At 40.6% G+C, this 27,721-nt stretch overlaps 2 protein-coding genes and 1 long non-coding RNA gene across 4 annotated transcripts in view; 1 reads left to right on the plus strand and 2 right to left on the minus strand.

Annotated features, from left to right (window-relative positions):
* The window catches only part of rbm41 (RNA binding motif protein 41), a 42,878-nt gene extending 34,431 nt beyond the window's left edge, over positions 1 to 8,447 (minus strand). Inside the window, exons 1-2 of the mRNA XM_028815991.2 lie at positions 8,409 to 8,447; positions 7,992 to 8,108 (exon numbers count right to left, since the gene is read on the minus strand). Of these exons, the coding sequence (XP_028671824.1) occupies positions 7,992 to 8,108; positions 8,409 to 8,416 (125 nt within the window). The 5' untranslated portion in view covers positions 8,417 to 8,447. The remainder of the gene's footprint in view (positions 1 to 7,991; positions 8,109 to 8,408) is intronic.
* A 7,173-nt stretch (positions 8,448 to 15,620) lies between these two features.
* Positions 15,621 to 25,924, minus strand: LOC114662501 (uncharacterized). The gene is made up of 3 exons (XR_003717999.2): positions 25,108 to 25,924; positions 16,728 to 16,849; positions 15,621 to 16,600 (listed from the first exon to the last, which is right to left on the minus strand). It is a non-coding gene; the product is annotated as an uncharacterized LOC114662501 (long non-coding RNA).
* klf8 (Kruppel-like factor 8) overlaps positions 24,448 to 27,721 on the plus strand; it is a 101,390-nt gene continuing 98,116 nt past the window's right edge. Inside the window, exon 1 of one of the 2 annotated variants that reach the window (XM_028815993.2) lies at positions 24,448 to 24,991. In XM_028815993.2, coding sequence (XP_028671826.1) covers positions 24,965 to 24,991 — 27 coding nt within the window. In that variant the 5' untranslated portion in view covers positions 24,448 to 24,964. The remainder of the gene's footprint in view (positions 24,992 to 27,721) is intronic. The other variant, XM_028815992.2, reaches the window with a different exon arrangement.

Raw genomic sequence — 27,721 nt, forward strand, 5'->3', positions numbered from 1 at the left:
AGGCACGTACCTTTTATCATCGGCAATCTCATTCTCTAACCAGGCCTCAGGAGCTAACCAGCGTAACACTGTACACCACCCCTTTCGTTATTCCGGCACATTGTTGACATCCGTGACTAACAACAACGTACTAAACTGGAAGGTGGTCTACGCATGCGTGGAATTCGCAAACAAACAAAGATCAAGATCCAAATGAAGATTATATATAAAGATTAGTTCATTTAAAGCACAACAATTTGTTTAGTTTGAATGTCTGTGTTTTGAGGTGTGACTGGAGTACTACAGCCTTCAGTAGTATAAGCCTGGAGGAGATTCTTAATGCAATGCCTATGTTTTAGCTGTCTCTCTACTGCCATCTAGTGCTTCTTCTTCTAATTCATTCGCGGACAAACAAAGATCAAGATCCAAATGAAGATTATATATAAAGATTAGTTCATTTAAAGCACAACAATTTGTTTAGTTTGAATGTCTGTGTTTTGAGGTGTGACTGGAGTACTACAGCCTTCAGTAGTATAAGCCTGGAGGAGATTCTTAATGCAATGCCTATGTTTTAGCTGTCTCTCTACTGCCATCTAGTGCTTCTTCTTCTAATTCATTCGCGGACAAACAAAGATCAAGATCCAAATGAAGATTATATATATATATATATATATATATATATATATATATATATATATATATATACTAGCCAACCCGTGGCATAGCATACACTGCATAATTATGTATTGATGGGTGAACACTTCCTGAAAGACACAGTTGTCCAAATGGGGTTGGTTTTGAGGATACAACTGTAGGTGAATGAAAAGATGTTACTCTGGAGAGGGCAACATACAATACAGCGATTCACATCCGCGACAAATATGATTCTTCTTAGATGGTGCTGTCGCGTCCACCCTTGCTCTCGACGCATACACACTGCCTGGTCATGTGCCCGCTCGCAAGAACAACTAACAGAGACCTGCCCACCAACTCTAAGACCATGGGATACCCCTCGCAAACTGCTTTACACGCTGCATACAGCAATTCACATCCGCGACAAACAAACTGTTTTACACGCCGCATACAGCGATTCACATCCGCGACAAACATGCCTCTTCGTAGATGGTCCTGCCGCGTCCACCCTCGTTCTCGAAGCATACACACCGTCTGGTCATGTGCCCGCTCGCAAGAGCAACTCACGGAGACCTGCCCACCAACTCTAAGACCATGGAGTGTAAAACAGTTTGCAATGGTGGACGCGGTCGTGCGTCATAACCGAAAAGAATGCAGTGGAACCTCGGTTCACGACCATAATTCGTTCCAAAACTCTGGTCGTAAACTGAATTGGTTGTGAACTGAAGCAATTTCTCCCATAGGATTGTATGGAAATACAATTAATCCATTCCAGACCATACAAACTGTATGTAAATATATATTTTTGTAAGTTTTTAAGCACAAATATTGATAATTAAACCATAGAATGCACTGCGTAATAGTAAACTAAATGTAAAAACATTGAATAACACTGAGAAAACCTTGAACAACAGAGAAAACTAACACTGCAATAGTTTGCCCTATAGCAACAAAACATGAACATTTGAACAAATCCATAATTTAATAAACCACCAAGAAAAGTAACATTTCAAAAACTCACACTACGAACTGATCGCTGTAAACAGAAGTGAAAACAAAATCAAGCCCAGTGCATTCTTTAACTGCCTTCCTACCTTATGAGTCCAGCCCTCTCTCTCTCACGCTGCCTGTGTGTGTGCGCGGCTCTCTCTCTCTGGCCCTGCCTGTGTGTATGCAGCTCTCTCTCTCTCACTGCCTGTGTGTGTGCACCTCTGTCTCTCTCTCGCGCTGCCTGTGTGTGTGCACCTCTGTCTCTCTCTCGCGCTGCCTGTGTGTGTGCGCGGCTCTCTCTTTCTGGCGCTGCCTGTGTGTGTGCGCGGCTCTCTCTTTCTGGCGCTGCCTGTGTGTGTACCTCTGTCTCTCTCTGGCACTGCCTGTGTGTGTGCACGGCTCTCTCTTCCTCGCTGCCTCTTTGTGTGTGTGTCGCACAGGAAATGCACAGGGAGAGATTGAACCTCGCAAGAGCAACTAACAGAGACCCGCCAACCAACTGTAAGACCATGGGATACCCCTCGCAAACTGTTCTACACGCCGCATACAGCAATTCACATCCGCGACAAACATACTTCTTCAGAGGTGCATGTGGAGATTAGCAGAGACGAACGCGAATGGCGCCCCGCTCTGTGAGTTGCTGCATCTGAGTTGGTGGGCGTGGCTCTGCGAGTTGTCGTCGTATCCAATGGTCTTAGAGTTGGTGGGCGTGGCTCTCTTGCATGCTTTCCATGGGTGTCTACTTGTCGGCGGCTTAGTGAATTATATATATATATATATATATATATACACACACACACATACTGTATATACATTGTGAATATATAGATTTTTGGACATTTTTATATTCTGATAAATTTCAAAAACAAGGGTGGCATTGAGGTTCATAGATGGATAGCAATGCTGCATTATAGACCAAGTGGCTCAGTGACTGTCCTTATGATGTTTGCACATTTTTCCAGAATTTCTGTGGTGTTCTCTGCTTACTACTGTTTTCACCCAGACCTCAGGTTTGTTTAATTTGTAGCTCTAAACTAATCCACTGGTTTCCGTTTGTTTATGTGATTAAATCTGAACTCTGAAAGATGTAATGTATGTCCAGCTAAGATTTGGTTTTAATCTTTGTCAGTGAAGGCTAGTATAATCTCCAGATCCACTACAATTGAAAAAGCTTGTGCTGAAACTGAATAAATCCTTTGAGTTTCTTGTTTTATTCCAGTATCCAATGCATAATTGTACAACTTGTTTGATTTTTTTTTTCTGGAACAAATTGCATGTTAAGGTATGAAAATGACTACTAATTCACACAGATTCAATTCTTGCTTTTATTACACAGTCAAGGAGTTTCTATGTTGCTGTCCCAACAGCAAAGGCTGCCAGACTGTTTAACAAATAATCACAGAAACTACTGGTATACTTATCTAACCACTAGTATACTTAGTGGTATACTTATCTAACCACCTACTACAAGGCAGCTAAAAGTATTGTTTTCCAAGATAGCAGAGGTGAATCCTGATAATGCCAGAATGCACCAATAAAAATTACAATTATTTTCTGGTAAATTAATCATACAATCCAGCTAGTAGAGACATTTTACTACATCCAGTCTGAAATCCACTACTATTCATTCCTAACAGATATACTGTAATAAACAAAGTAAAGAAAAATTAGAACTAATAATTTTTCTTTTCAGATTTCAATAAAGAAATCACAAAAATGTATCTGTGAACTTCACTCTATGCAGAGAAAAACTAAACTGTATGTGCAAATACTTCACATCTCAATTCTGTTCTGGTGCTGTTTAAGGAAAAAATAAAGCAATTCAGAGGACTAAATCTCAAAAATACAAGTCAATTAAAATGAAGGGAAAAGAAGTTACCTTAGCAGCAAAAACTTATCAATAATTAAGAAAAGGGTTAGAATGAAAACCTACAGCAACTGAAGCTCTACTGTACAGGACCAGAGTTGGAGACCCCTGATGTAAATGACACAATAATAATGTTTTTTGGAAATTTTTGTTAAGTAAACTGTTTGAAAAGTGATCATTATTGAATAGCTTTTCAAATATGGAAGTTTGCCTCCTTCTAATATATGCACTGATAAGTTTCTTTCCCCCTGGATGTAGTCATTTACCTCCTTCTTCACTTTCTATTATCAAACATAATGGCATATACAGTAAATCACGGAAATTCGGCTTAGTGTTGTAGAATTATCATTATATACTCTTGGCTTTGTAGCTAGCCTTTCTTTCTTTCAATTTGCTCATATAGACAGAGAGAGAGTAAATAATACAATCAATCAATAAGTAATATGTACAGTACATAAATTGCAAAATGAACTTAAAGGGATTCAGCATTTAGTTTGTGCCGTCTAGAGAAAGAATTGAAATGCCTGATAGTAGCAGGTGGAGAAGATCTCCAGAGGCACTTCTTAGCACACTGTGCTGGAATGAGCCTGTGGCTAAAAGTGCTGTAAGAGAGCACCTCCTGGAGGGGATTTTTCATAATGGCATCCAGTTCTGCTGCATTCCACTTTTACATAACTGCAGTGTACCCAGAGTAAGCCCTGTGATAGAGCAAGCTTTCTTGAGAAATTCAATAGCAACATTCTGTTACAAGCAAGGAAACACTAATCACTTTGAATACTACTGGTAGGAAATACAAGGCTGCACTTGCACCATCTACAGTGTCTGTTAAAGTGTCTATTTATGCAACTGCCCAGAATAAACTTTTCCAGATTGTTCAAGAAGGTATATGCGAGTAGTGTTTCAGAGAATTAGCAAAGATTGTTTTAAACAAATTGATTAATTTCAGCTAAGTTTCCACTTTTATAATTTCCAAAATTTCTTCTGTAATACTACAGTAGGCACTTTATGGAAAGTAGTTTTAACTTGTCCTTTTAAGTGAAGTATGTTATGTTTCACCTTTTATATTTTTCATCTGAAATACATCTGTTTTATGTAAAGACTTGTGTTGCAGATATATGGCTTATATTGGAGAACACAGTGTAAATAGTGGTTACTTTTTAGAGTAAGTTCTTCAAGCACAGAATTTGAACTGTGCAACATGTTGCATGTTAACTAGCACATGCATGTAAGAATATCACTGTACTTTGTACATGTGACAATTAGGACCCTATAAACTTATAATGCAACATCAGGTATAGACCAATAACAGCAGGACAGTAGTGTCTGAACAATTATGGGTGCTTTCCAATGGATGGGCATCCTGTTGCAGGCAAATTGTTGCCCTGGCCCACACCACCATGTACTGAAATGTTCCATTAGTTCTGGCTTACTTGTAACACCTGTCATTTTCCTGTACTTGTACTTAAGCAACATACCATTCCTCTAGGAGTAGTCAAAGAATGTGTTCAAGTACTCCACAGTGAGGCAGTTCTCTCACTTCCTTGTAGACTACTGACTGAAGGCACACACAAAATCGTAACGTAACAAATGCATGAAGTATGCTGCCATCTTGTGGACATAAAAAGGTATCACTTTGAACAATAAAACTAATGTATGTTTCCTCAACTGCGGTGGGCTAGCGCCCTACCATGGGGTTATTTCCTGCCTTGCGCCCTGTGTTGGCTGGGATTGGCTCCAGCAGACCCCCGTGACCCTGTAGTTAGGATATAGCGGGTTGGATAATGGATGGATGGATGGATGTTTTCTCAAAAAATTACCCTAACATATTTGACACAATACTGTAAACGTAGCTAACAGGAAATTACAGACTTGAACAGCTTGGCAATTTGGGTGATGAATGACATGCTTTAGAATTTCTAATGCAATAATCTCCAAACAAACAGTTTTCTTAATAACTGTTTAGAATGTGGCAAATGTTGATGTTTGTGTCAAGGGAAATGTGGAAGTCATTAAGGTTTGCATCGCGGTAGCCTACAATAACATAAGGGGTACATCGATCGTGCAGGTCACACACTGATATTCTACTCTCTCATGTGCAAACAACAGAAAAAAATACATGTGCGCAAAGAAACACAATTCTATTGTCACGATTGCGACTGTCTCAAAATGTATCACACAAAGGATGTGTAGTAAATCTTCACAACTACAGCAATGGACATAGACACTCCTTTTCTACTCTATTTATATGATGTTTTCTTATATACATGTTTCTGTTTTTCCTGAGGTAAACATAACACTAAGGAGGCTACAGCATGTTAACTACAATACAAAATATCAATACTTAGGAAGTACATCAAAACTACTACAGTGCTTTGACAAAAACTACACCCTTAAATAATCTGAAACAGTACTGGGAGCAGAACCTAACAAGCAGATTCTCAGACAGTGAATGTAATCTTGATGTAACTTATTCAGTTCAGTTTAATACTGTTTACATATGTCCTGATATAAGAGTATTCAAACTCTACCATTTACATATAACTATGTACAGTGCATCCGGAAAGTATTCACAACGCATCACTTTTTCCACATTTTGTTATGTTACAGCCTTATTCCACAATGGATTAAATTAATTTTTTTCCTCAGAATTCTACACACAACACCCCATAATGGCAACGTGAAAAAAGTTTACTTGAGGTTTTTGCAAATTTATTAAACATAAAAAACTGAGAAATCACATGTACATAAGTATTCACAGCCTTTGCTCAATACTTTGTCGATGCACCTTCGGCAGCAATTACAGCCTCCAGTCTTTTTGAATAGGATGCCACAAGCTTGGCACACCTATCCTTGGCCAGTTTCGCCCATTCCTCTTTGCGGCACCTCTCAAGCTTCATCAGGTTGGATGGGAAGCATCGGTGCACAGCCATTTTAAGATCTCTCCAGAGATGTTCAATCGGATTCAAGTCTGGGCTCTGGCTGGGCCACTCAAGGACATTCACAGAGTTGTCCTGAAGCCACTCCTTTGATATCTTGGCTGTGTGCTTAGGGTCGTTGTCCTGCTGAAAGATGAACCGTCGCCCTAGTCTGAGGTCAAGAGTGCTCTGGAGCAGGTTTTCATCCAGGATGTCTCTGTACATTGCTGCAGTCATCTTTCCCTTTATCCTGACTAGTCTCCCAGTTCCTGCTGCTGAAAAACATCCCCACAGCATGATGCCACCACCACCATGCTTCACTGTATGGATGGTATTGGCCTGGTGATGAGTGGTGCCTGGTTTCCTCCAAACGTGACGCCTGGCATTCACACCAAAGAGTTCAATCTTTGTCTCATGTCTCATCAGACCAGAGAATTTTCTTTCTCATGGTCTGAGAGTCCTTCAGGTGCAGACCAGAGAATTTTCTTTCTCATGGTCTGAGAGTCCTTCAGGTGCCTTTTGGCAAACTCCAGACGGGCTGCCATGTGCCTTTTACTAAGGAGTGGCTTCCGTCTGGCCACTCTACCATACAGCCCTGATTGATGGATTGCTGCAGAGATGGTTGTCCTTCTGGAAGGTTCTCCTCTCTCCACAGAGAACCTTTGGAGCTCTGACAGAGTGACCATCGGGTTCTTGGTCACCTCCCTGACTAAGCCCCTTCTCCCCTGATCGCTCAGTTTAGATAGCTGGCCAGCTCTAGGAAGAGTCCTGGTGGTTTCGAACTTCTTCCACTTACATATGATGGAGGCCACTTTGCTCATTGGGACCTTCAAAGCAGCAGAAATTTTTCTGTAACCTTCCCCAGATTAGTGCCTCGAGACAATCCTGTCTCGGAGGTCTACAGACAATTCCTTTGACTTCATGCTTGGTTTGTGCTCTGACATGAACTGTCAACTGTGGGACCTTATATAGACAGGTGTGTGCCTTTCCAAATTATGTCCAATCAACTGAATTTACCACAGGTGGACTCCAATTAAGCTGCAGAAACATCTCAAGGATGATCAGGGGAAACAGGATGCACCTGAGCTCAATTTTGAGCTTCATGGCAAAAGGCTGTGAATACTTATGTACATGTGATTTCTCAATTTTTTTATTTTTAATAAATTTGCAAAAACCTGAAGTAAACTTTTTTCACGTTGTCATTATGGGGCGTTGTGTGTTTCTGAGGAAAAAATGAATTTAATCCATTTTAGAATAAGGCTATAACATGACAAAATGTGGAAAAAGTGATGCGCTGTGAATACTTTCCGGATGCACTATATGTGTTAAGTAAACTGAAAACTCTAATTTAGCATTGTGTAAAGGAATGTTGGCATGCACAGAAATGATTGAACGGCGCCCAGTTCAGGCCTGGCTCCTGCTGTGTGTTTGATGGGCTCCAGCTCTGATGTGGGTTCAATACATACGGCTGGATGGATCGTCAGATTGGATTGCTCTCTAGTGCATAATATACGATTGCTCTCCAGTGTATAATATACACAAACTGTGTAAAAGTTACCCGACTACAGTGATAACGTACCCCGCCCTTAGAACAGATTATCACTTACTGCTGGACGTCAACAGAAGTGTCCAACTGCTGTCTTAGAAGGTTGTGCAATTGCCGCTCGCCTTCAGTCTCCTGTTCTTCTGGCAGCGGTTCGGCTTCAAGCAACCGGCTGCTGACTCTGCAAAGGGAAAGTATTTACTGTTTTTACTTATCAGAGGTGATCTCGAGGTGATGATTTGTAAGAGCACCGAGAGACTGTTTCTCTGATCCTTTCTACGTCTTGACTCGCAGCTTTACAAATAAAACACATATACAACACGTGAAATACGAAACAAAAGCAAAACTGATCTTTTATGTCTTTTTTTCTAAAACCTCTGAATTCAAAAATGCAAACCATTGGTTCAAATGATTATCACACTACATAAACATTATTTATCACATGTAACACCTACTGACTCTACATTTAGAAAGAAATTACCTGCGCATATTGTATTTTCGCCTCCTTTGAAAGAATCGCTTCCGGGCTCTAGTCCGCAAAGCATCAAGGTAAATGTAGTCTTCCGCCTTGTTCAGGAAACAGGCAGTTCAGACTATTTTTTTTCTCATTTATGGAATAGTCGAGATTTCCTTATGGTTCTTGTTGGTCTTGATAGACGCACCTGTATGTACATTTGTTGTGAAGTCTGCTTTGGTTACCAAGTCTGTTTTCTTTTTACAAAACGAAAATGAAGTTGTTTTTTTACAATATGGACAGTGTATTGCCCCATCACCCACTAAGCACATATACCTAATATTTCTTCATTCCTTTATTTAACACTATACACTTTTATACAACTTTATTTGCAACATATTTGCAAAAGTAGAAATTCTGAAATTATCCACCTGTGAGAATTCAACAGCCTCCAAAACATTAATTGTTCTATCTAAATCTGTGTGTTTTTTAAGATGTATATGGGTACCTCATTTTTCCATAGGCGCCCCCCAGTTAAATGCCAGCTCTAAAATGACCCTGTATGAGTGACTCTGAGTGTGCACTGTAATTGACTGACAACATGTCTAGAGCTGGTTGCCTCTTTATGTTCAAAGTTTCCAGGCAAGACGCTTACTGACTGTGACCCCTAACTGGATAAGCATGTTAAAAAGTAGACAGATAATCTACATAAGTTTAAGGGTGTGGTGCTGTCACCTCATGATCCAGCATCTTGGGCTGTAATTCCACGCATAGAAGTTTTCACTTCCACTACCCCAAAGACTAGTAGGTTAAACTAACTAGTAATGGCCTCTTGTGTTAGTGTGAGTGTGTATGTGTGTGGACACTGTGCTGGGCTGGCACCCTGTCCAGGGTTGCTTCCAGTCTTGTTCCCAGTGTTGCTGGGACAGACGTCAGACCCCTGTGATTCTGAATTAAATTAAGAATGGTTAAGAATGTTATGTTTGTAATTTAAAGGGAGCACCAATTCCAACCCTGATCCCTACTGGACCCATGTAAGGACTTCTCCTAATTCAGACCAGGGTCCATGTCATAACTTAACACAACGAGTCTGTTTAACTCCCCATCTCTGTACAGTTTAGCTCACCATTGCTCTCACCTGCCAGGTCAGTATGCAACCTTGGGCTGGTGATTGATGAGCAGCTATCTTTTTCTGACCACATTTTCATGCTGTACAACATCCACAATAGCAGACATTATCTGACGGAGTGTGCAGCACAAGTTCTGGTCCAGGCTTTGATCTTGTTGTGTCTGGACTACTGCAACTCACTTCTGGCAAGAGTACTCGCATGTGCTATCAAGCCACTGCAGATGATCCAGAATGCAGCAGCTCATCTTGTATTTAACCAGTCGAGATGAGCACATGTTACTCCTCTCTTTAGGTCGCTACATTGGTCATTGCCTACCTGTAACAGCATGCACTACGTTCATATCCCTGATGCTTGCCTATAGAGTAGTCAGTGGATCTTCACCTGAGTATATGGAGACAACGGTGAGGTGCTATTCTCCTTCTCGCCCACTCAGATGTGCCAGGGAACAACATCTGGTGATGCTGCCTCTGCATGGTATCAAGTCACAATCAGACTCTTCTCCTGTGTAGTTCCAATTTAGTACAATGGGCTGCCCACCTTCATTTGAACTGCTGACTCCCTTAATGGACTTAAGAAGCAATTGAAATCTCATCCATTCTGTGAATATGTGTCTAACTGATTGAAAACTAACTTTGCTCTGTGAGCTCTCATATTGTTGGTTGATTTGTTGTTATATTAAGTTTAATTGCTTTATCGATTGTTAATCTATGATTGAAAATATGTTAGTTATTACATCTTTTTACTTGTGGCAATTATCTTTTGTTGCATGTCCTACTACACTTGTTGAACAAACAGGCCCTTGTCTAATGTTATTCGATTATGTTTACCCCTGTTATAAGTCTTTTTGGATAAAAGTGTCTGTCAAGCAAATAAATGTAAATGTAAAATTATTGTTTTCTATGTTAAAGCCACAATCGTATCCATTGCCACCTGAATTGTTTTGACTGACGATTTAGTGATAGGTGTCTCATTATGTATTGTATTAATTTTTGAAGGGAAATTAATATACAATAAATATAAGGTTTATAATACTCCATACTGTTGTTGGCTGTTTATAACTTCCACATACAATTCTAACATTTCTCCTTGTCTAAATTCATGGAAATGTTAACACACCACACCAGTAAAGGGTAGCTTGTTTGTCCTGTCTTGATTTTTTGCCTTTTGTTTTGCATCCATTATTTTCTAAATTATTCAAGTTTAGCTAACTTGCCTGTGATTTAATGAATCAGCTGATGAGATTTTATATATACAGTAGAGTAGTGGCTAGCCTCTATTCCTTAGGAATTTCCCTGGTTTGAAATAACCACAGACAAAGCCAGCAATAAGCACACACTGCATATTAGTTTCACCACAACATAAAGGTCCTTAAATTGTCATGAGCAATTATTTTAAAACAGCTGACAAAATTACATTTCAGATTTTGCTTTAAAACCAATTCAATTCAATTTTATTTTCTAATTACGTGTGTATGTTAATGGTGTTTCTCAGGCTTATGACAAGTCTGGACCATATGAGTTCCCTAGTTTACTCTCACCACAAGATGGGGCCAAAGGTTATTTTTATTTGCCAACACTTTAGTCTTGTCATCATTGTCATATCTTATTTGACATAACCCACAACTATCTCACAGACACACACTAAAAGATTTTTAACACTATTTTATTCCTAATACAAAAAAGAGAAAGAAGTCAAACATAAAACCAGCAGAGAACAACATAAGTAACAGACTTTTTTTTATTCACTAAGAATATTTTTTTATTATGAATGTAAACACCATAACCAAGATTAAGAATCATGTAGCTGAAGAAATGAAACAACACCAAGAACAACAAAGTCCTAAGGAAGGTCTTTCTTAAAAGCACACACACAAACACACTCACGCACACACACACACACACACACACACTATCGCCCACACACCACATGAGTCAGTGTTCAGCGTACACAAGGAGAATGTGAACAAGGTTGGAAACACATTAAAAAAAGAAAGAAAAAAAATGTAGAATATAAATCCATATACCACCTGAACAGATACTTGCAGTTTGTCGAATGAATAATAATCAACTGTGAAATGGTTCAGAAATTATGTAAGGTCAGACATACTGAAGCTTGCTTTTGAGATATATAAACAGTATATATACATATATATGTGTGTATATACAGTATATACATATATATATCTGTATATCTACAGTATATATATATATATATATATATATATATATATATATATATATATATATATATATATATATATATATATATATGTATATATATATATATATACATATATATATATATATATATAGTGTGAGAAAGAGAATGGGCACTATAGAACCCCATTCACTTGACATAACTACAAAGGCAGCAGTTCTGAGATCAAATCAGCTTCTCCTGTCTTTTCCTTCTTTTCTTTTCCTTTTCCATTTATCTCACTCCCTGCGGTGGGTTGGCACCCTGCCCAGGATTGGTTCCTGCCTTGTGCCCTGTGTTGGCTGGGATTGGCTCCAGCAGACCCCCGTGACCCTGTCTTCGGATTCAGTGGGTTGGAAAATGGATGGATGGATGGATTTATCTCACTCCTCCCTGGCAAGCTTTGTTTCTCCTCTACACTCAACACTGACTCTATGGGAAAAGTGGAAGGCTCCCTTTTAAACCTCATCCACCCAAACCAATGCCTCCAGGAAGCAAATCTGTGTCAGGCTGAAGCCAGCCTGGAACAGGTGATTCATCTCCTATGGCAGCAGCCATGGAATTCAGCAGGGCAGCCCTATGGATCAACAATTCCCATGCTACACTGGTGGAGTCCAAACAGGGGTTTACCACAAGGGATGCTGCCACCCATTTCCCATTGTTCGCAGTCTCCCACTGTTCCACATTTCTTCTGGCCTCCCAACCAGGAAATGGACTGATAATGATCTCAGTCAGGATTCTTCTCCATCCAGGTTGTCCATTCACTATAGTGGCTACCCAGCCAGGTAAGAGCTTCCCATCCATTGGTACTGGGATGACAGCCCTGGTGTACTAGCTGCCACAGTTGCTCTCCATGCCTGCCCCCTGCTCAGGACAGGTAATGTTACACCTCCATTCCTGACCATCTGTTATACTGGCCTCCCAGCCATGACAATATGTAAAGTATATTGTCATGTTTCAGGTCCAGAGTTGCACAAGGAACACTCAGTCCTTTTAAACACACTTTATTCTTGAACTTGTAAGAACAATATTGGAGTCTTTTAAAGGCAGACTGCAGACATGATAAACTTAATTTGTTTGACTCCAGTTGTCTCTTCCTGGAAATTAAAGAATTCCCAGACATCTTCACTAGTGCTGTTAAGCTCAATGAATGATCTACGGGACAGAAAGCTCAGCCAGGAACCAATGGGGGGCTGGGGGCTGGGGGGAGGAGGGGGGTGCCCTTGAGCCAACCCCCTCACTTAAAATGACCCACAAACAACCCTCAGTCAAGTCACAAAGGTTTTTATTTATAGAAAAAAGGGTTTCAAAAAGGTACAAGACATTGATTACATAAAACTATAACAATAAACACTTACCACTTCAGAACCTGTCTCCTCAAGACATAATATTCTAACCTTGGGTTACCTTCCTCCTCTTCTCTACTGTTTCACCAGGTTAATGGCAGGTTTCTCTCCTCTTTCTCTAGTTTCTTAACAGGCAAACCCTTGTCTCCTCCTCATTCCTGACTCCAAAGTCACCTGGCCAAGGGAAGTAAGCTTGTCCTAAAGTGTAGCGCTTGACTACTTCTAGAGTCACAATCAATTTGCTGACTAATGGGTCTGAGCCATCCCTGACCATTTGGGAAGAATTTAGCTGTATACTTGAGGGGCCTAGTGCATAGATATTTGGCTTCAACCTGAGAGTAGCTTTCTGCTGTTCCCTTGTGGCCGGGAGGACTAATAAGAGATGTTTAGTCTTCCTTTGGACACATTCACTACTCCATCTTGGATATAATCTCCAGTGTCTCCAATTCCCGGATGGCTCCTTTACATCCTGCCTGGGCAGTGGTCCTGGCCAAGCCCCAGATGGCACATTGGTGTCCCATTGGGGTAGTGTTCTTGAACAACCTTTGGATAGCACACCAGCCTCCCATGAGGGCAGTGTTCCCAACTAGCTCAACACAACACAAAAAATTCCTGCAGTGTGTCTCTGCATGCTGTTGATCATAACGATATATATCTATATCTATCGTATATCGTATGGAGGGGGAGTTGGGCTTACCTGGGCATCATTCCAAAATAAGAATGCTGTCAAGAATGCCAAATTCTCTCTTAAAAGGTGTATTTATTAAGTAAACACAGTGGAGGCGTAAATAAAGGAAACAGGCAAAACACTAAAGAAAATAATAAACAAAAATGAAACCCTACTTCCTCTCTTCATCTTCCTAAAGAGATTCTGCTTAAGTCAGTCTGGTAGGATGACATACAGTGCATCCAGAAAGTATTCACAGCACATCACTTTTTCCACATTTTGTTATGTTACAGCCTTATTCCAAAATGGATTAAATTCATTTTTTTCCTCAGAATTCTACACACAACACCCCATAATGACAACGTGAAAAAATTTACTTGAGGTTTTTGCAAATTTATTAAAAATAAAAAAACTGAGAAATCCCATGTACATAAGTATTCACAGCCTTTGCTCAATACTTTGTCGATGCACCTTTGGCAGCAATTACAGCCTCAAGTCTTGTTGAATATGATGCCACAAGCTTGGCACACCTATCCTTGGCCAGTTTCGCCCATTCCTCTTTGCAGCATCTCTCAAGCTCCATCAGGTTGGATGGGAAGCGTCGGTGCACAGCCATTTTAAGATCTCTCCAGAGATGTTCAATCGGATTCAAGTCTGGGCTCTGGCTGGGCCACTCAAGGACATTCACAGCGTTGTCCTGAAGCCACTCCTTTGAGATCTTGACTGTGTGCTTAGGGTCGTTGTCCTGCTGAAAGATGAACCGTCGCCCCAGTCTGAGGTCAAGAGCGCTCTGGAGCAGGTTTTCATCCAGGATGTCTCTGTACATTGCTGCAGTCATCTTTCCCTTCATCCTGACTAGTCTCCCAGTTCCTGCCACTGAAAAACATCCCCACAGCATGATGCTGCCACCACCATGCATCACTGTAGGGATGGTATTGGCCTGGTGATGAGTGGTGCCTGGTTTCCTCCAAACGTGACGCCTGGCATTCACACCAAAGAGTTCAATCTTTGTCTCATCAGACCAGAGAATTTTCTTTCTCATGGTCTGAGAGTCCTTCAGGTGCCTTTTGGCAAACTCCAGGCTGGCTGCCATGTGCCTTTTACTAAGGAGTGGCTTCCTTCTGGCCACTCTACCATACAGGCCTGATTGGTGGATTGCTGCAGAGATGGTTGTCCTTCTGGAAGGTTCTCCTCTCTCCACAGAGGACCTCTGGAGCTCTGACAGAGTGACCGGGTTCTTGGTCACCTCCCTGACTAAGGCCCTTCTCTCCCGATCACTCAGTTTAGATGGCCGGCCAGCTCTAGGAAGAGTCCTGGTGGTTTCGAACTTCTTCCACTTACGGATGATGGAGGCCACTGTGCTCATTGGGATCTTCAAAGCAGCATAAATTTTTCTGTAACCTTCCCCAGATTTGTGCCTCGAGACAATCCTGTCTCGGAGGTCTACAGACAATTCCTTTGACTTCATGCTTGGTTTGTGCTCTGACATGAACTGTCAACTGTGGGACCTTATATAGACAGGTGTGTGCCTTTCCAAATCATGTCCAATCAACTGAATTTACCACAGATGGACTCCAATTAAGCTGCAGAAACATCTCAAGGATGATCAGGGGAAACATGATGCACCCGAGCTCAATTTCGAGCTTCACGGCAAAGGCTGTGAATACTTATGTACATGTGCTTTCTCAATTTTTTTATTTTTTAATAAATTTGCAAAAACCTCAAGTAAACTTTTTTCACGTTGTCATTATGGGGTGTTGTGTGTAGAATTCTGAGGAAAAAAATGAATTTAATCCATTTTGGAATAAGGCTGTAACGTAACAAAATATGGAAATAGTGATGCGCTGTGAATACTTTCCGGATGCACTGTACTCTTTTGCCCACATCCAAAAAAAAACTAAATCACTACATTCATCGATTCCCATCTTTCTCACAACTCTAGTCTCTCTTCCTCCAGCCAGGGACGTTTTGCCTAAATTCTCCTTCTGCTTCTAGAGTCAATTAATCTTCTATCGGGGGCCAGCTTTAGACCCTCACCTGGGGTGCCTTCCAGGACAAGCCCCAGAAAAATCTCTGGTGTTAAGGTCAGTTCACTTTGGCTACAAGGAAAACAGAACTAGAATTTTCTTGGAAGACGTGGTGAAAAAGCTTCCCTAAATCATCTGTACACCTTAAAGGGATGAGTTGTTCAGGAAGTGTCTGGGCTTCCAGTTCTGAACAGGCAACTTGAGGGCACTCAGGTGAAAAGAGAAGCAGTGACCAGAAGGAGAAAGCAACAGTTGAAACCAAATAATCAAAAATACTGTTGCTAAAAACAAAACTGTAACTAGATTTCATAGTCAAGAAAAACAGAATTAGAGGTCTTTTTTAACAGGAATATTTTCATTAGCAGTCATGCAGAAAGTAAAGTTTTTATCTGTAATCTTGGATGGGGAATAGACCTCAACTCAAGGATGTCATTTAGTTGGGCTAAGTACCCAATATCATGTTAAGCCTTCTCACTTACGATATCGGGTACATTGTTACTTGTTGGATTTTTGTGACTTTATCACTCCATGTCCCCATTAGTATTTAAAATGTCCCCATGGTCGGAACCAGTAGTGACAGACTCAAAGGCAATACATTTTTGGGATGCCAACATGGTTGTCCCTTTTATTTGTCATAAGACAAAGGATAAAAAACTTGAAAAAATGAAACTTAAAAGTACACGTCTTCGCACGATTCCCCTTCAGGGCTTTAACAAAGGCTTTTTGAGGTCTCTGTGGCAGTTTAGGGAGCTTTCTCAGGGAAAAAAAAACCTCCTTCTGGGACGCCTAGGCTGTGCGTCGACAGGACTGGAAGGGGCTTGGCTATTTGCCCTCACTAGGCAAGTTTTTGGCACTGTGAGGGAAGAAAAACAAGAAGACAATGTTAGTGGTATCACTCCTTCTCTCCTCAGTGGGTTATTACATACCTCGATACAGCCGGTGAGGGAGTCCTCCGTTGAACATGTGTGACATCCCCTTACCATTTTTGTCTGGAGCCAGGACTGATGCCGATGCCGATGCTGATATTTTAAACTATTGTTGTGATGACATTATGCTTCACACTCTTCCACCTCCTTTCCTGAGGAACAATGAAACAAATGCTCTGAAACACAAAATAATTATCACTGCCTCAAATCATTTCAAAATTTGAACTCTGTGTTTCAAAACCCCTAGAAGATGAAAACCATCATAGATAAACAACAGAAATCTACAAAAAATTTAAATATAATAATTTTATGGCAGATGGTATATGTACTTTCACTAAATGGGCTGGAAAGAAAGTACTCCTCCCTTTTAGCCTCTCCCAGTCTTACCATTAAAAGTGCAGCACAGTCACTCTATTTTCTCTATTTTCAAATGTGAAATCATGTGTGGCCCCCTGTACTGTAGGTCTGGAGGTCTTCTAATCCCTTGCCACTTAGGTTATTCTTTCTCTCTTTCCCTTTACATCTAAGGCACTCACTAGCATTACAGACTACTGTCCCTGGCCAGGCTTTCTCTCTTACTTTCAAGATGAGCATGTCAAGATACTTGGCCATTGCTAGTGGGGGTATTTCTTTCTGTGTCTTAGGCCCATGTCAAGCCCTTCTTGTGCCCTACACTACTCTGGTAACATCTAGGTTCCTAGGATTACCTCATTGAATAGGCAACCCTTCTCTTTCAGTATATACAGAATAGTATTCACTTTTTACTAGTGTTGTGATTCTGTGTTTTGACTCCCACCAAATTAGCATTTATAATTTTTAGAACTTTTATACATTTTATACTGCTCTTACTGTTGTGACAACAGCACACTGAACTTTTGTTAATATTTTCTTGTCTGAGCTTTGTAATTTTGTGGTACATTTTCATGAGAGCAATCATCTTGTTTATGTTTGCCACGGACTATGCCGGTTCCATGATGAGGAGATTACATGACACATTTCCACCTATATAAGATGGTGGTACACAGTAGAATGTTACTCACTCTTTGAATCTCTTTGAAAATATATATATATATATATATATTCTTTAGTGTGAGTTAGGAGCAAAAGAAGTTAGTGTAAGGACCTTTTTTTTGTTATGACTTTTCTGACTTTGATTCTGCATTTATGATTTTGTTTTGATGTTCATTTTCTATTGATCTTTTGGTCTTCTGACCCGAACCTGATTCCTGAATCCTCATTTTTGTGCCTTCTGTTTCCTGGTTCTTTTCAAAATTTTATGAGCAGTTGCTCTTTCAGTTGTCATCATAACAAGTTGTGCCATAGTTATAGTAACAGAATTTGTATAAGCTTCCTTCATTGACTAATCTAAGCAGGTTTACATTTTTAAACTATAATAGCATTTTCCATGTGTCTACAGATGTATGTGATGCATTAAATCCTGCCATGATGTTTACTTAAGTCCACTTCATTTTCCATCTGCTTTTCTTGATAAGAGTCGCAGTGGCAATATGTGGGAGAAAGCAGGACACCCAGTGGTTAAGAACTGTCTACACCTTCTTCTGAAGAATTTACAGACACTCCCAGGGCTGGTTGAAAGAAATAATACAGCCAGCTGCCTCGGGTCTTTACTCCTAGAACTAAAAAAATCACTTCCAAAAAAAGTGATTTTTGCTAAGCACAAAATTGTCCTGGTTGTGCTTGTAATATTCCTTCTATTACTGATATAAATTTCAGAATTTACTCCAAACTTAATCCTGTTATCATAAACATCATAATTTCATGTCCAAACCACCATGGCGGGATACTCTTGATTTGTAAATGTTGTCATTCTTCTTTAAGTTGTGCTGTATTGTTGAGCTCTGCACCTATCCAGACAAATGCGACCAACAACCTCATGTGAGAACCTCATTTTTGTCAGGAGTAATTGCAAGTTTTTTTGCTCAACCACCTATCAGACATGAGATATTACATTATTTATAAGACCTTCCATTAATTAAAAATTAACTTCCTCACTAGGTAATATTCTACTCTTCATTTTTGAAAGGAATGAAAATGACTACTCATATTACAAAATACTAACTCATATTACAAGTCACTCTAACAAACTGACCATTCTTTTTGCAAAAAGCGTTTAGTGCCATTCATAGTGGTAGGATAATTGAGCAGAATTCCAAAATCAACAGGGATAATACTGAAATTGATACAATTCCACCACAGACACATTGAAAGCACAGCAAACCAATCTGGTGTCTAGCAGAATAATACTAGATTGTAATAGAAAACTCAGATATCAAACTTTAAGAAAGCAGTATGAACAAAGAGAAAAACTGAAAACACATTGCTAGTGTGTATTTAAAATCAGTGACCACAGACAGTGAGCCTCAATAGAGCATCATACCATTAGAGACTATACCATTATTCTGACAATGGCTACACTATGATAACAAATCTAAGAACTATGACCACAAAAAGTATAATTATAAACCTTCAGTTTTGATTCCAAATTAACCCATTGTGATTTTGAAAGTGAGTGAAATTATGTGTCTAAGTGGGCCCTGGGATAAACTACCACCTGTGTCTAAAGCTGTCAGGATGGACTCTTGAACTCTGTGACCCTAACATTATGTTATGATTTATTATAGACATCTCAATATACAAGTACAATAGCAATCTTTAAAAAAACGAAAGTCACATCAGTTCATTTATTAGGCCAGAATAATGAAAAGAACTACTTATGTTCTCCATTTCCCGATTTCATAAAGGCATTGACCAAATATCCCAAAATTATCTGATATTCTTCCAGCATAAAATTCTGAGACCCACTTCATCCAGGTCACCATCCAGAGAGCTGAAACTCATTTTGGAAGAAAATATGCACTGGACAGGATTAGATGGGGAGCCAAGTACAAATTTATTCTCAAACTGGACCAAGAAAAGCAACTAAAATTACTTTCGCTGAAAGCCAGTATTGGTTCATATATTTATATGATCATTTGCAATCTTTAAGGCTACTGCTAAAAAGAAGATGTAATCCTAGAGAGCAAATCATATAATTACTAGTATGAACAGGCCATGGTGGTTCAGTGGGTAACTTTGATGCCTCACAATTTTAAGGCCCTGGCTGCAAGTCCTGGGCTAAACCTTGCGTGAGTGGAACTTCCATGTTCTCTATATGACCATGTGTTTTTTTCTCCAGGTTCTCCCACATTGCAAACATATCCTTATTAGGTTAAAGTGTGATACAAAATTATCCTTATATGAATTAGTGTATGTGCAAAAACATGGATTAGCACAGTGTTCAGGGTTGGTTTCCATCTTGTGCCCAATGCTTCCATGATAGGCTGTTGCCCATGCAAGTATGAATTGCCTCAGCAAGTTAGGAAAAGGAGAGCTGAATGAAAGCTCAACGTTTTAACAGTGTAACCAACTACATCTGTTAAAACGTTCTGTTCAGGCTTTGTTCATTTTGTCTTTTTACATAACATTTTCATTAATTTTGCTCAGATGTTAATTATATCTAACCTATCTAGCAATTAAATCAGGAGTACTGACACTGCTTAAACAGAATGCATTTTATTAGGCAGTAAAATCCACTGCGATGATGTCATAAGAGTCTGTTTTCTACAGGCTGAAATGACTTTTGTGGCACTATGTAACATTAGGGAGTCTGTAAGAATAGCCTCACTACTGTTTTTGTCGAATTCAGCACCTGTCACTGGAGAGACCCCCTATCCCTGCCTTCTCCAAGTACTGTATTTGTTTAATGTTACTGTGCGTTGGTAGGTGGGGAACAACTGAAAAATTTCAGTTTATATTAAACAGCACATCACATAAAGCTGGTGAAAAGTCTCAGGCCAGCCTGTTTAATACTACTCTGGCTCTCCTAAAAATTATCCAGCATTCTTTAAAAATCCTCTTTTGCCCACAAGAACCACAATAGAGTGGGATTTATTTACGCAAACACATTGTACTTCTTTGTTGTAAATGTTATAAATATGACAGATGAGCCATATATTCCCACACCCAGTCACTGTCTGTGTGGAGACTGCATGCTCTCCCTGTATCTAACCCAGAAGTTTCTGGGTCAAGCTAGGAAATGACCTGGCAAAGCATGTCACCATACAGGACCAGTTGCTAATCGGTCCAACATACACATGGTATGTGAAAGGAAAACTATAGAGAAATGCATATAAAAAGGGGAAAATGTGTACATTTTACACAGTTTTCTAGCCAAGATTTGAACCTAGCACAAAAAGTAAGTGTACAATACAACACACATCCATCTTAATAAAAGTGTAAGTGTCTGTGTGTCTGTATATCCATCTAGTTGCCATGTCTTTGACATTCCAACAGATGGTGCACCACAAACATTTGTAGTAATAAAATGCATTGTGTTTGTCATTCCAACAGATGGTGCATCACAAACATTAACACTGCTTTCACAAATCCCATACCAAATAACACATAACACAGACATATGCATTGCATTTGTCATTCAAACAGTGGCCACATCACATACATTTGTAGTAATGAATTTTATTACTACTATTGTTTATGATGCGCCAGCTGTGCCTCATACTGCTCATCTGGAGCAATTGTCAACTCGATCTGCCACACATTTCTTCAGATCTATGAGCCTAAACTTCTGTTAGTGGCTGCTCACCCAAGCCAAAGGACCTCAGCAGATGTACAATAGATGGTGGAGCTACGATAGTAGCATTCTCTTGGCTTTCTTCCTTTCTGAACTGATGCTGCAAATGGAATTCCAGATTCTCAATCACAGCATCAATAGTCTCCTGCAACTCCTCTGAAGAGCCTAGCATGTCCATTTTAAGTCTTAATGGCGCTCAGTACATTACCAAGTCAGTATAGGTCTTCTTCTCATCCCACACCTAACACCAATGGATTCATGCTCTTTTAGTAGCTTGTTATACATTAAAGGGCCAGTAACTTCAGCCACACTAAGGTTAGAAATACGTGTGATTTTGGCAGTCTTTCCGTTTTTACAGGATCCTCTGCCGGTGACTCTGAAGTTGCTCATTTAAAGACAAAATGCCAGCTCATAGAGGTGGTGAATAATGCCCAGGTTGATGCACCTTGTCAGCGCCTTTACAGTAATATCTAGGAAGTACTTGGAAGCAGTAATAGATCCAGAACTTAAAAGCACCTCTCAATCTTTGGACCACTGAGCTTGGAGTTGGGAGGTTGTCAGCAACAAGGGCTCAGCTGTTAGGTGGAGAGAATGAATGAAAGGACAGAAGGGGCCTGTATATGACAGTGGGTAAGTGGACCAGTCACCCCATGTGGTATATACGGTCTAGCATTGTTCAGTAAGGCACTGAAGGTTTAGACTTTGTTGTTTTCACTCTATTGTGTTTAATAGCCAGTTCCCTGCTGTTAGTATTTCTTTTTTTAGTTAATAAACACCCCTTTTTGTTGTTACTTTATGCTACCAGGTTGTCATGTGAGTTTGGGGTCAGCTCAGTAGTGCCTCCTAAAGTTTTCATGTGTTGATGGTCTCATTGGAAACAGTCTGAAGAATATAATCTAATAAAATAATAAATTTTAGAACCCTTATTTCTGAAACCTCTTTCTACTGTGTATTAATTTTAAACTAATTTCAAAAAGGTACAATCAGTAGAAAAGAAAATGAAGATGGGGAACAACTTTGGTTTTCCGTCATTTCTTTCTGCAAGGTGTTACTGACTGACTGGCTGATATTTTGTTTGTTAGGGGTTAAGATAATTAAATAAAACAAAATTTTCATAGAACTGATGTTCTGTAAGATTGTTCATATTTGTGCAAAGCTATGTCACAACAGGACTTTCCCATTAAAAACTGTAAAACCTAACAGTATTGGTAACCACGGAAAGTACTGTATGGATAATAATGTATAAATTACAGCATGTAATTTGAACTCATAATCCTGGAAAGTCATTTTATGGTTTGGTCATCAGTCCAACTAAGTTATTAATGATTCAAGTTGATCATATTGTTTAATTGCATTGGCTAATCTGACATTTTTAACAGTCATTAATTAATTAATTGATTTTCCAAACCTGCTCATTGCATGAAGTCTTGCAGTGGCACTGAAGCCTATTCTATAGCCATTCCTGGATGGGATGCCAGCCCATCACAAGGCACATTTTTTTTTTTTGTTCTTTATTTCGCCTTATACAATTTCTTGTATTAGGAATTTGTTAGTTTTCGCATACCCCTTGGGGTCAGAGCGCAGGGTCAGCCATTGTACAGCGCCCCTGGAGCAATTACAGGTTAAGGGTCTTGCTCAAGGGCCCAGCAGAGTAGGGTCTCTTTCGGCAGTGACGGGGATTCGAACCGGCAACCTTCGGGATACCAGTGCAGATCCTTAGCCTCAGAGCCACCACTTTTACTCCCCATTTACTCATAGAGGATCAATTTTGTCTTCATTTCACCTTAATTGTACTTTTTTGGGAAGTAAGACTAAACTGTGGATGCATGGGAACGCAAACTCTACAGACAGAGTGCCACAGCCAGGATTTGAACCCAGGAGTTGTGACGAAACTGGGCTAACCACTGTGGTGTGCTTTTATGAGTCACTTTGGATGATTTGTAGATTTTCTGTTAACTTAAGCACCACAAATTTGCTTACCATAAATAAGACATTCTAACCATTCCCATAAGTCAAAACTTCAGTTTGAAGAGTCAGCCTTTGAAGCTAAGCAGCATTTGTTCTTTACAACAGAACTTGAGAGTGAGTGAAAAAGGAAGTCATTAAAATGGGACATCATCTCATGTCTTTTACACGCCAATCTTATGCTTTGTGCCATTTTTTCATTTGAGCGGCTTCCTGTAACACCCTGCATAATAAGTAAATTACAGATGTGATCATCAGCAAGTATCACACAATTTCACATTTTTTTCTGCTTTGTAGATTAAAATAGATGTCAATTTGAGACGTAATCGAAAATAAGAAGGATTATTAAACGTTAAAGGAAAGTGCCCATTCACTGAGAGAGCATCAAACAATTCTAAAGCCCAGAGCTAGTCAGGACCACATTTTGTACGGTGCGTTACTCCATTGTGGTGCTCACTTAGGCACCTCGCACACAGAGGAACAATGCAGGACGTGGAAGTAAACTGGACAGTCCCTAGAAGGACCGATGCACCCAAAGGGAGAACGTGCAAACTACACACGGATATTGATCGCGTCGGAATATTCGATCTTAGCCTTTACGAACAAGAGGCACAGCTTTTGATTCCGACCAGCAGTGACGCCCATGTTAAATGTTAAAGTGGATACAAATTGTATATGCATTTGAAAATACTATTGTTATATATTACGATCTGGATAAATAGAAGTAAAATAGTGACAAAAGAATATTAAAGGGCTGGGCACCGCGTATTTTATTCGTGCAGCTGCGCGTCATACCCTTGCTAACCTGCAATGCGTGGGTGGAGCTGCCTGCAGGTGACACAATGTAACAAAATGTTACATTTGTATAGATCAAACAGCATCAGCTAGAACTCTTTGGACGTTTATTTTTTCACCATTTACTAACGCCGGATGCCCCTTTATGCGATTACTTACGACTGGTTTATAATACCCGTGTATGTTACAAATAACATAACGACAGTATTTCTAAGTGAGTGCACGTAAGAAATAGTAAGAGTGCATGTATTTTAAGACAGCAGGCGTATATGCGAAGCAGAATGCAAGCGTGCTATTTATTTTGTCACACTGCGTCTAGTTAATGCATTATGCGCTGCTCTCCAAAAAGCCGGGGGTGAAACTTCGGCGCTGGAGAAGGAAAGGGGGTGGGTGAAACGTAAACGTACGGTGCATATTAAAATGCTATATTTATGCAGTTATAAATGCATACAAATTTGCAGGTGTGCCTGCATGGGTGTGAAGGATTACAAGTAACAAAATGAGTCGATTGGCAAAGTGCTCAGTCTCTCCTGAGGGCTGCGGCTGCAATACCTTTGATTGACACAGCATGCAGTGTGTGGGGTGGAGACGCAGGGTGGGGTCAGGGACAGGGAGAGGCGGAGGAGAGGAAAAAAAAGAGAAAAAAATCCACCCGAACTGAGCAACAACAGCTAAGGGAGACGCAGACAGAGAAAAAGAGGCTTTTCAGCGCCTAAGCTATGATCTAGCTGGCCCCGGGAAGAAGGAGACTGTGGTGGGGGACACAGAGAAGCCATCAGAAAGAGAGAGCGAGAAAAGACACCAAGTTGTCCGTGAAATCGTCACCCACCCGGGAGCCCAGGCTAGCTCCCCCCTCCTCATCAGCACCGTGTACGCCGAGATGCACACCGAGACACAGAACAAGAAAGTAAGTCTGATTCCTCTTTACAATTTCCAAAAAAATTGTCTTGGTACGTGTATATATTTGCCTGTCTAATAAGCCCTCGCTATAAAGAATAGGAGCCTGTATTTGCAGCCCCTTACCCAGTCTGATATTCCAGTTCCTTGGTAGCAGCATCTCCCAGTTATAAAGGGTGGTGGTGGGGGAAATAAAAAGTGGATAAAGGAAGGTGTTTCATTTTTGCAGCATTTTAGGCGTTGCCCTCTGAACTAGGTAGAACGCCGCCCCATTAAAGTGCATTCAGATAGCCTCATTGCATGGCAGCGCTCTGCCCAGGCGTGTTAGAGCAGCTGAGCGGCTTTTTACCCCTTTTAGCCCTGGAGGAGGAAGGAAGGAAGCCCGGGTAGCTGCTACGACCGAGACTGAGCGGGGCACCATCTTAGAGAGCTGGGGAGAGCGCGAGGAACGAGCGAGTCTTAAAGGCGCAGCGCCGCCTCCGGGACAGAGACGCCACTCGGCTGGCTGCTGTTATTGGTGCGCAGCGGAGGCGCGTGTGTGCTAACGGGGTTTAATGGTCACGGGCGCGCGCCCCGCCCTGGCAAGGCCGATTGGGCACCTCGCGCGCGTGCGAGACGTCACCGACTCGGCTCTGTCCTTGGTAGCGCGAAAGATATCGTGTGCGTTCAGCTGGCGACTTGTCAAGGTGTAACGTTTATTGAGCTAAACGCATTTCATCAGGTGAAAAATACTGTTGAAATTTTAGCAGGATGCCACTGATGCCTTATGTACTTTGCAGTTGCCTGCGCGCGCTTGTGTAAGCTGGACACCTGCACCTGTAATTTCAAGTGCTGTTTTTCAAGGTTTTCTGCTCGAAGGCTACCTCCTCTTTTCCAGACTGATAGAGTCGCTTTTCTGGGGAGTTAACTTCCGTCTTTCTGTGGTGTGGTCCACACCACTCTGCATCTCGGTCTGTCCGTGTTGGATGGTGACGGCTTTAGCCTGGCTGCACTACCTTCTTCATTCTGCCCGTCTAGACGGTTGCTTTCGGCTCCTTGGTTTAGCTTCCTTCCTTCTCAAGGACGTTTACTTGAACTGCACATGCTCCTTTCCTTCTTCTGTCAAAAGAAGTGCCGCTTCCTTAGTATAGTGCTGTGTATCTGTTACATTTTCTTGCTTCTGTTTTTGTGTGTCTGCACAAGATCAAGTTCCCACGGTCATAAGCAAGAGAGCTTGCAGACTCAAGCCGCAAGAGCCGCTTGCTTAGATGGGGAGAATTTGACTGTCTCAGCTTCGTTATGCATTTCTTTTAAAGACAACTAGTTTAGCCCACAGCCCGCCCGTCTTTGAAGTATGTCTGATAATATGCAGTGATATAAAAGAAGTAATACTAAAAGTAATACTTTAATAATATGCATCCATTTATAAAATTAAATCATTCATTTTTGGGAGCAGTGGGGTCCAGAGCCCTTCCTGGCAACATCAGTGCAAGGCAGGAACTAACCATAGGGCAGTGTGCCAGTTCATCCTGGCGTATGCATAACAAGTTAGTTTAGAGTCACCAATAATACTGAGACAGAAAAAAAAAATTTGGTAAAGAGGGAGGAATTTCTGCAATGCATCTTATTCCAATTAAAAGAGGGTGGAGATAGTTTATTTGTGTGAACAGGACCGTCTTAACAGCATCATAGGCCCCCTGGCAAAGTAGTGTGCTGGGGCTCCTTTTTTGGTAGCAAAACAGAAACATACATAGGAATGAGAAACATCGTGGGCCCCTATGTTCTTGGGGCCCCCGGCCAGTGCCGATATGTTAAGAGGGCCCTGTGTGTATTTGTGTCCCCCAATGAGGCTTCCTGCAGATATTTATATTCCTTTACAGAATTAACATTTGCTTCCACTGCTATAGGAGTGAAGAGAACAGGCTGAAAGTTTCATTTTGGAATTCTAGGTTCCTACTTAGACTTCACATTTTTGAAGCATTGGCAGTATTATCTTTCTGGTACATAAAAAGTATGGAATATTGTATAACAGATCTTAGGAGGTAAATGTTGTTATTATGTAAGTATTCTGGAATGGAAAGGCATTTGCTTTTCTTGTCTGCACCAGAGCTAGTATTCATAAGGGTTCAAGTCCAAAAGAGAACTGAGGTTATTGGGAGCAGTGCCAAAAAAGACATTTTGAGGAATGTTATATTGAAGCAGCATTTAGAATTGTAATTCATGTTACTTCAGTACAACGAAAAAATGAACAGCTTTTGTAGCTGTGCAAGTAAGAGTACTTAAGTGCCTCCTTGGTCAAGGGGCATGTCTTACTCAAAGAGGCTAAGGGAACTGCACCACTTTAGTCCTGAGCAGGCAATTCTATGTAGACAGCAAAACCTGGTCTTGTCATTCCTAGACCTCAGTAAGGATGATCTTCTAGATAAATAATAAAATGTACAGTAAGTGTATACATGAAGAGGTGGACTTTGGCCTCATCTAGGGTTGTTTTTCACCTAGCAAGCAGTGCTATCATGGATACACTGTTGCCCCTGTGTCCCTGAAATAGGTAGAAATTCCCCAAAGTAGTTGGATGAATGGAAAATGCGCCAGATCAATTACTGGTCATTTTCCTGGTGTGAGCGATTGGTGTATGCAAAAGTACGTCTAGCAATGGCGCGGTACCTGATTTCTGTGTTGCACACAATTCTGCCGGAAAAGGCTTGTTTGTAGTGACCCAAAACTGCAACGTGGATGGAAGGATTGATGCATTCAAAATGCT

Source organism: Erpetoichthys calabaricus, chromosome 12, assembly GCF_900747795.2.
Source record: "Erpetoichthys calabaricus chromosome 12, fErpCal1.3, whole genome shotgun sequence".
Taxonomy (NCBI): Eukaryota; Metazoa; Chordata; class Cladistia; order Polypteriformes; family Polypteridae; genus Erpetoichthys; species Erpetoichthys calabaricus.